Consider the following 8,696-nt stretch of genomic DNA (forward strand, 5'->3'; position numbering starts at 1 on the left):
GGCCGGGGCCGGGGCCGGGGCCGCAGCGCGGGGCGGCTGCGGGCGCTCCGCTCCGCTCCGCTCCCCCCCTCGCTCCCCCTTCCCTCGCCCTCCCCTGCAGGCGAGCCGTTCTCCAACCCGCTGGCCCCCGACGGGCACGATGTGGACGACGCGCACCCCTTCCACCAGTGAGTGCCGCGGCGCGGGGCGGGATGGCCGCGGCGCCCGTCACCGCCGCCTCCGTGACCGCCGCTCCCCGCAGGTCCAAGCTCACCAACGAGGACTTCCGCAAGCTGCTCATGACGCCGCGCGCGGCGCCCGCCGCCGCGCCGCCCTCCAAGTCCCGACACCATGAGTGAGTAGCGGCCGCCCCGCGGGGCCGCCCGGCCCGCGCACACAGACACACACAGACACACACGTGTCTGTCCGTGCCCGTCTGCGTGTCCGTGCCCGTCTGCGTGTCCGTGCCCGGGTCTCTGTCCGTGCCCGGGTCTCTGTCCATGCCTGTCTCTCTGCCTGCCCCCTGTAACGGGGTATTTGAAGCCCTATGCACACAGGCCCTGGCGGGAGGGCTTTGCCTTTGCTCTGTGCTCCGTCCAGGCTGCCTCTCCATTGATACAGCTAACTGGATAAATAAGCCAGAGTGGGATTGTCAGAGTGGGATTTTGCGTTTTGTGGAGGATCTAAAGAGGCAGCTGGGGCTCTTTGCTCCGTGGGAGCATTTGGGCACCTCCATGCCCTGTTGCTGCCGTTCTGTTCCGCTGCCTGTGTGACCGTGCAGCTCATGGCGTGTGCTGCTGCTGCTTGCTCTTCTCCAGGATGCCCCGGGAGTACAACGAAGATGAGGATCCAGCTGCTCGCAGAAGGAAAAAGAAAAGGTAAACGGGGAAACCGATGCATCAGGAGATGCTTCCCGTTACATGCCCTGCAGCTCTAACACCGAGCTCTTTCCCCAACGCAGCTACTACGCAAAGCTGCGGCAGCAGGAGATAGAGCGGGAGCGGGAGCTGGCCGAGAAGTACAGGGACCGAGCCAAGGAGAGGAGAGACGGCGTCAACAAGGACTACGAGGAGACGGAGCTCATCAGCACGACTGCCAACTACAGAGCTGTGGGGCCCACTGCGGAGGCGTACGTGAGCCCGGCGCCTGGCCTCGTCCTGCTCGTCTGCTCTGCTGCCGCTCTGCCAGCTGCCCCCCTTCTTGTTGCACAGGGATAAGTCGGCCGCGGAGAAGAGGAGGCAGCTGATCCAGGAGTCCAAGTTCTTGGGGGGTGACATGGAGCATACTCACTTGGTGAAGGGGCTGGACTTCGCACTGCTGCAGAAGGTGGGCCCAGGTGTCATGCTGGGCAATTTCACTTGTGTTTCCCTGTCCATCCTATTCTTCTCTAGGGGTGGAGGGTGAGGAGAAGGTGGTAGTCGCTGCTCCCAGGCTCTTCAGCATGTTCCTGGGATAGCCAGGGTTGGGGTTTTTTTTGTTTTGTTTTGTTTTTTTTTTTGCATAGGGTTTAGAGGGGGCGGGGATCTGGAGGAGGAACTTCTGATGCTTCACATGAGCGTTGGTCTGTAATGCTTGGACTTGCTTTGTGGCCAGGTACGAGCTGAGATTGCCAGCAAGGAGAAGGAGGAGGAGGAAATGATGGAGAAGCCCCAGAAAGAAACCAAGTAAGTGGCTGAAGGTGTTGGAGGGAGGGAGGGAGGAGGGAACAGACGAGCATTCACTCTACGCTGCTCTTTTTTTTAGGAAAGATGAAGATCCTGAAAACAAAATTGAATTTAAGACTCGGTTGGGTAAGACTGCATTACGTGGCTGCTCGCCACCTTGCGTAGGTTGTGCCATGAGGGGTGGGAGAGATCTTGTAGGGTGGAGGGAAGAATGAAAGTCTTAACTTGTTGGACAAGAGGCTCTGGCAAACAGGAATGTCTCTGTGCTGTAGAAACTGTGATTTTGAGGGCTGGAGAAAGTATCTCTGCCAGCAGCCGATCTCTGTTTGGCTTCAGATGCCTCAGCCTGGGCCTCTCCGTGGCTCTCTCACGCGTTGCCTTCCTTCAGGGCGGAACATCTACCGCATCTTGTTCAAGAGCAAGGCCTACGAGCGCAACGAGCTGTTCCTGCCGGGGAGGATGGCCTACGTGGTGGATCTGGATGATGAGTATGCCGATACGGATATCCCAACCACGCTGATCCGCAGCAAGGCCGACTGCCCCACTATGGAGGTACCCAACTTGCAGCCAGCTTGCCCGACGGCTTTGTGTTAAATTGGCCAGGGCCTGGCAAGAAGGGCTGCCTGGCTAGAGAATCAGCTGCGCCCTTGGGGCTTTCTTCCAGGCACAAACTACGCTGACCACAAATGACATCGTCATCAGCAAACTGACACAGATCCTTTCCTATCTCAGGCAAGGGACCCGCAACAAGAAGCTCAAGAAGAAAGACAAAGGTAGGAGCTCGCCTAGCAGGATATTTTGCTCGAACCGCAGCTCGGAAGAGCGGGATGTGTTTGGATGGCATCAGACTTCCCTGCACCTTGAGGTGGAGGACGGTCACTTCCTAGAGTCCCCAAGCGCTAGGTCCAGACGGGAACAGAAGGGCCTGGGAACTCTGAGCTGCAACGGTTGCAGTTGTTGCCTCTTCCATGGTTAAGTCACTGTTCCTTGCAAGCTGCCCCTTGTCAGGGAGGGAGGACCGTGGCAGCTGGCTGAGAGGGTCTCCTGTGATGTAGGAGCTCACCAAGAGCCTTGCAGGAACTTAAGGAGCAGGGTAGGAGCAGTGAAATAGTGTACATGAGGTGGAGGGTGAGCTGCGGCTGACTACTGATGTGTCTTTGCAGGGAAGCTGGATGAGAAGAAACCCCCTGAAGCTGATATGAAGTAAGTGACTCCCCTAGGGCTTTAGGGTTGTAGTGTTCTGCTCTTTGGAATCTCTCTTTGGATTGGGAGAGGACTGGGTTTAGGGCATCTGGAGCAAGGTGCCTCTCCAGGTGCCATTTCTTTGAGCTGTTTTTAAGACAAAGCTGGGGGCAAGCCCTGGTTTTAGTTCAGGTTTGAGGTGCGCAAAGGCTCTGTGTTGTCCTCGACTACAGGAGAAGCAAGTCCAGGCAGTAGGAGAGAGGAGAGTTGCCCTTGGATAGATACGGAAGCCTGTGAGCAGCCTTGGCTATCTGCTTTGTTAGGCTGCAGTTCAAGGGGAGGTGGCCCCTCCTGCTGTGACATTCCTAACTGGAGGCTTTTTTTCCTCTCTGTAGCATCTTTGAAGACATCGGGGATTACGTTCCCTCCACTGCGAAGGTGCCACGGGAGAAGGAGCGGGAGAGGTACCGCGACAGGGAGCGCGACCGGGACAGGGAGCGTGACAGGGACCGGGAGCGAGACCGGGAGCGCGACCGGGAGCGCGAGGAGGAAAAGAAGAGGCACAGCTACTTTGAGAAACCTAAAGCTGATGATGAGGTGAGTCCCTGCTTACAAAGTTTGGGCTTTCTGGGGGTTAGTGCTCTGAGGGCTTTTGGTGTCTCCCTGGTCGTGTCACCACATGTGCCTGTGTTTAGCAGTCCTGTCCGCTAAGCCCTGTCTCACAGAGCTGGGAGCTGGTGGGTGGCTGGGTGATTGTCCTCTTCAGCAGTAAGGCTGGACTGGAATGAGCTGCTGGCCCTCATGGCTTAATCCTATATATACACGCTTGCCACAGACAGTCCCAGGTGGAGCTGCACATCCGGCAGCACCCTTGCTAACACTGGCATCTCTTCTTTTTCTTTCCAGCCTGCAGACATCGACAAAGGTGAGTCAAGTCATGTGGATTTCTGAGTGAGGCTGGATGTCTGAGCAAGGCTGGCTGGGATTGCAGGCTGCAGAAGTGCTAATTAGCTCCAACTCTTTAGTCTGCATGAGTTATACTGGCCTGTGTGGGACCCCAGAGAACAGGAGGAACTGCCTGTCCTGAGGGATGAGAGTAAAGAGCCTTGTGCCTCCAGGATGCTTCATGCCAGGCTTGCCTGAATGTGTGTGCAAATAGTTTTCTGCCAGTAGACCAGCTTGTGCGGGCTGTAAATAATGAAGTTTAAGGATAAATAAGGAAGCCTTAGGATCAGTCTTGCAAAAATTGCCCCTCGCTAGTGCTGCTCTGTCATTGGTCGGGAGTTTGGTTTTCCTTGTTTTCTGCCTCGTGTGCAGCCCGTCCCTGCTTCCTGCTGTCCCATGCTGGGATGGTCCATCCCTTCCTGTGGCAGCCACAGGAGGCTGTATGGATTGGTGCTGCAGGAGGGAGCCCCTGACAGCCCTGCACGTGTAACAAGAGGGGCTGCTCCGCCAGCAACACTCACTCTGCTGCTCTCTCTATCCCAGGGCCTGGCTCAGCCAAGGAGCTCATCAAATCCATCAATGAGAAGTTTGCTGGAGCTGCTGGCTGGGAAGGAACGGAAACATATCCTTTGCCAGCCTGCATGACTGCAGGGCTGGGCATCCTTTGAGGCGAGCCTCGCGTGAGCACAGCTCTGTGCCTGCCCTCCCCCAGGCTCCCTCTGATTTAGTCATAAAACGTCACCCAAGCCTTGCTGCATATCATGCACTGCGTACAAGTCTTGCAGCCTCCAAGTTCTTTGTGGTGGAGCAAGCGTACGGTTGTGGGGGGTCCATCTCCATAAGAGGAAAGGCTTCTTCATTGTGATGGTGACAGAGCCCTGGAACAGGCTGCCCAGGGAGGTTGTGGAGTTCCCTTCCCTGGAGGTCTTCCAAACCTGCCTGGGTGCCACCCAGTGCCACGCGTTGTAGGTGTTCCTACTTGAGCAGGGAGATTGGACTAGATCTCTAGAGGTTCCTTCCAACCTCACCCACTCTGTGATTCTGTGAGTTGCTCTTTGCCTGGCTGTGCCCTTTGCTGTGGGGCTCCAGAGTCCTGCCCTGCTATCGTTTTCTTTAACTAGTGTCACGCTGAAGAAGCCGGAAGACAAGAAGCAACTGGGCGACTTCTTTGGCATGTCCAACAGCTACGCTGAGTGCTACCCAGCCACGTAAGGGAGCCCCAGGGCGGGAGCGGGACATGCCATAGGGTTGCTGCTCTCTGGCAGCAGGAGCTGACATGTTAGCCCCACTGGCACTTGCTGTCTGTGTTTGGAGGGGTTTGCCACCCTCTACAACTGGTAAAATGCCCTCTGGGTCAGTGGTTCAGGTAGGGGGGACCTTCTCAGCAGGTCTCTGCTGGAAACCTGGATCCTGTTGCCCGTTCCAGTCCTTTCCCCAGTGTGGGGGGCTTGGAGTCTGCTTGATGTCCTGGTAAAGGATGTTCTCAATGAGGTCTGGCCATAGTTTTCAGCTTGCAGAGTTATCTTAGGATAAGACCATTTAGTCTGACCTTCAATGCGCTTGTGATCCAGGTTTACCTCCAGGGTTTGCACATGTAGCAAGGTCCCTGTAGTCCGCTGAGTCTCCCCTGAGGGAGAGCTCCCATCAGCTTGCTGTGTCGTGAGGTGCTCACCTGTGTCTCGAGGAGCTCCCTCCAAGCACTCGTCTTGCTTTCCTTTCACAGAATGGATGATATGGCTGTGGACAGTGATGAAGAAGTGGACTACAGCAAAATGGATCAGGTATGCTATGTTTCGGACCTGGCAAGTGAGCTAGGCTGAGAGGAGCTCAGAGAAGGGGAACTTGCTTGTGCAGAGTGGTGGATATGTGGGGCTGGATGGTGAACGTGTTGCAGGGCTTTCTGAAGGGCTGTGTGCGACCCTGTGTCACACGCTCTGGGTGTCCCTGCTTGAACAGGGGGGTTGGACTAGATGATTTTTGGACGTTCCTTCCAACCTCAACCATTCTGTGATTCTTTAGGACTGTGAAGTAACTATTGCTCTGGGGAGCAAATAGGCACTGCTTTCTGCCACTTCGTTGAGAAGTCCCTGGGCTGTGACCGTCTCTTGGCTCCCTGTTCCACAGCATCTTGTCTTTGGGATTCCTCAGGGCAGGGATATCGGAACCAAACCCAGGCTTGATGCTACAGTCCTTCTTTGTAGCATTGAACTGGAGCTGACGGGAGGCTGAGATCTTTCCTGGGTCCACAGGCTGCTTGAGAAGCCTTGGGAAACATGAAGTGAGGAGCAACGCTGACTGTCTTTTTTCTTTGCTGCAGGGTAACAAGAAAGGGCCCCTGGGCCGCTGGGACTTTGACACGCAGGAGGAGTACAGTGAATACATGAACAACAAAGAGGCTCTGCCCAAGTGAGTGCAGCGCTTCTGAAAGGCTGGAGGATGTAGCTGGAGGAGGGTTCTAGGTGGGGACTGGCCAAGCCTGTGCCCCGGGGGAGGTTAAATCAAGGAGAGGATCCCCTGTTGAGGGCTAGAGGAAGGTACCCCAAATCTGGTGCCTGGTGGCCTTGTCTCTGCACTTGGTGTCTCCCTTTGGGACACCCAGCCACTGTTTTCAGGGCTCCAAGCCAGGTCTGTAAGTGGAGCAGACCTGAGTGTCCATGCCCCTGTGTGCCCAGTGCCTCTGCTCTGCATATTGAGCTGTCTTACCGCTCTCCTCCCCCAGAGCGGCATTCCAGTATGGAATCAAGATGTCCGAGGGGCGCAAAACGCGTCGCTTCAAGGAGACGAACGACAAGGCAGAGCTGGACCGGCAGTGGAAGAAGATCAGCGCGGTGAGTGCCTGGGCTTGGGTGCTGCCAGGGCTAAGGGCTGCTAACAGATCCTGTGGTCAGGAGCGTCCTCACCGAGCTCTGCACTTGCTGGTGTCTCTCTCTGGTCCAGCCTGTGTCACTACAGCAGGTCTGGCTCTCTGGACACCCCCTTTACCAGATCATCATCCAGACCCGACTCCTTGGGGCCTCAGGAACAAGGAGGTAGCCAGAGGTTCTGGTTCTTTTGCAGCTCTTGCCGCTGGGGCGGCCCTGATCGGGGTGCCTTTGCTCAGGGCCCCAGGACTCTGCTGCAGATGAGAGTTTCTGAGCCACCTGGTTGGGCTTGGAGGGGACTGTGTGTGTTACTGGCTCCCTGATTCCCAGCTGACAGTGCTGGGAGCTCTGTGAGGAGTCATGACAGGATGTGAACATGGCAGTCTGTGAACAACCTGATGGCATAAGGTGGCCTAGGAGAAAGCAAGACCAAGAAGGCTAAGAAAACAGCCTGTCCTTGCTGGCCTAGGTGGAGCAAGAGGAAACAGGCTGGGCCCTTCTAGGGTTTGGGCAGCTCATGGCACAGCTTTCCAATACCCTAGCTGCCTCTAGCCCAGTGATGCAAGATCTGAGCTCCATCCTGCCTTCTCCTTGAGCAGGGTGCCTTATCCTTCTGGAAGGGAGTTGCCCTGGGGTGGTTGCAGGCAGCCGTCTGCACTCAGAGTGACAGGAGCTTGTGTTTTCTTTTTTTTTTTTTTTTTTTCTCCTGCAGATCATTGAGAAGAGAAAGAAGCTGGAGGCTGATGGGTTAGTATATTAGTATAGCTGGTCAGTAGCTGGTCAGCTCTGGGGCCTCTGCCCTCCTCACCAGCATTGCTTCCACATCTTGTTTCAGAGTGGAGGTGAAAAGGCCGAAGTACTGAAGCTGTGGCTGCCTTCCCACATCCCATCCTCCAGCACCTGGTGCCCCAGCTCCCTGGATGCTGTTTCTAGAGCTTGCTAATGTGCTGCAGACTGTGTTCTCCTTGTCCCCTGAGCAATCTTCTCTCTGCTCCAGAGATCTCCAGATCTGCTCCTGGTATGCTGGGGAGCTGCGTGTTCAGTTTCTTCCCCACTCTGGAGCCAGCTCTGCAGCGTGTGATTTGTAACCCTTATACCTGCAATAAAATTGCACTAACTTTGAGGGAATGTCGGGGAGTGCGTGTGGGCAGAGAGTGGGTGCCTGGGTGAAAGGTGAGAGCTCATGCTCCTTCCCTCACTGGCACCTGGAGGGCTGTGCCAGTTTTCCCATGACTTGCCCAGCTCAGGACCTTGGGGCTGCTGCTGCCCTGGTCAGGGCAGAGCTGTCTCTGCTCCCGTGTCCCACGTAAGGACGTTCTCCATGAGAGCTACCTGGGGCTGAGCAAAGAGGGACACGAGTTTTACCCAGTCTCGTGTGTCTCACCTGTTGGAATATGAAATGATTTGCAGTTAAGCTTGTACTTAATTGCTGATGGTCCTGCAGAAAAAGTGGTAACAAAGGAGGGAGAAATGACCTCTTGTTTTTACCCTTTCTATGAAAGGGGGAGCATGGGGGCAGTTAAGGGGCTGTGAGAGCTGGGGCAGGGGCAGTAAATCCAGGCTGTCCTAATGCTTGGGGAAATGGTAATAGCTCAAAAGCATCCTTAAAAGAGCATTATCTAAAGAAAAAAAAAGCTGCTGAGCCTCCCCAGGGACCTAGCCTTTGACTGCCGGGTTACCAGGCACTTGTTACCAAGAGATTCTGGCAGGGGAGGGTGCCAGACATCACCTTTGGTTGCTGTCTCTTACAGCTGAGCCTTTGAAAGGGAGGAGCTGACCTAGGGCTCTCCTGGCCCTTGGTTACTGCCGGGCACTGGCTGCACCATTCCTGGGACAAGGGGCTGCCGTGGAAAAGGCGGCTCCCCAGGGGCTCTCCAGGCTGGTCTGGCTGCCCCAGCGGTGCTGCAGGCTGCAAAGGGAGCTGCTGCTGGGGGCTCCCAGCAGCCTCCTGCGTGGGGCAGCCGGGGCCTGGTGTGCAAAGGAGAATTAAGAAAAGAGAAATGAGTGAGCAGTGTGCCCTCGTGGCCAAGAAGGCCAATGGCATCCTGGCTGCATCAGGAGGAGT

At 56.1% G+C, this 8,696-nt stretch overlaps 3 protein-coding genes across 3 annotated transcripts in view; 2 read left to right on the plus strand and 1 right to left on the minus strand.

Annotated features, from left to right (window-relative positions):
• NDUFA2 (NADH:ubiquinone oxidoreductase subunit A2) overlaps positions 1-280 on the minus strand; it is a 2,395-nt gene extending 2,115 nt beyond the window's left edge. The window contains exon 1 of the mRNA XM_026035756.1: positions 258-280. Coding sequence (XP_025891541.1) covers positions 258-280 — 23 coding nt within the window. The remainder of the gene's footprint in view (positions 1-257) is intronic.
• On the plus strand, positions 106-7,754 carry IK (IK cytokine). The gene is made up of 19 exons (XM_026035762.1): positions 106-167; positions 242-334; positions 798-857; positions 941-1,108; positions 1,191-1,305; positions 1,573-1,643; positions 1,723-1,769; positions 2,032-2,195; positions 2,308-2,416; positions 2,807-2,846; positions 3,221-3,422; positions 3,732-3,750; positions 4,314-4,392; positions 4,898-4,978; positions 5,494-5,551; positions 6,088-6,176; positions 6,490-6,598; positions 7,344-7,378; positions 7,467-7,754. Exons 2-19 carry the CDS (start codon positions 279-281, stop codon positions 7,492-7,494), a joined length of 1,530 nt encoding a protein of 509 aa, XP_025891547.1. The 5' UTR covers positions 106-167; positions 242-278; the 3' UTR covers positions 7,495-7,754.
• Positions 7,755-8,140: 386 nt separating this feature from the next.
• WDR55 (WD repeat domain 55) overlaps positions 8,141-8,696 on the plus strand; it is a 3,263-nt gene continuing 2,707 nt past the window's right edge. Inside the window, exon 1 of the mRNA XM_026035757.1 lies at positions 8,141-8,160. Within this exon, the coding sequence (XP_025891542.1) occupies positions 8,141-8,160 (20 nt within the window). The remainder of the gene's footprint in view (positions 8,161-8,696) is intronic.

Source organism: Nothoprocta perdicaria, unplaced genomic scaffold (assembly GCF_003342845.1).
Source record: "Nothoprocta perdicaria isolate Ctin4 unplaced genomic scaffold, notPer1 scaffold_166, whole genome shotgun sequence".
Classification (NCBI taxonomy): domain Eukaryota; kingdom Metazoa; phylum Chordata; class Aves; order Tinamiformes; family Tinamidae; genus Nothoprocta; species Nothoprocta perdicaria.

What these genes read in the sequence shown, in the direction of transcription:
- IK (XM_026035762.1), top strand. Translation starts at nt 279, where the DNA reads ATGACGCCGCGCGCGGCGCCCGCCGCCGCGCCGCCCTCCAAGTCCCGA. An exon ending in CGCAGAAGGAAAAAGAAAAG is followed by an intron (nt 858 to 940) that starts GTAAACGGGGAA and finishes TCCCCAACGCAG; the next exon opens with CTACTACGCAAAGCTGCGGC. An exon ending in GGCTGGGAAGGAACGGAAAC is followed by an intron (nt 4,393 to 4,897) that starts ATATCCTTTGCC and finishes AACTAGTGTCAC; the next exon opens with GCTGAAGAAGCCGGAAGACA.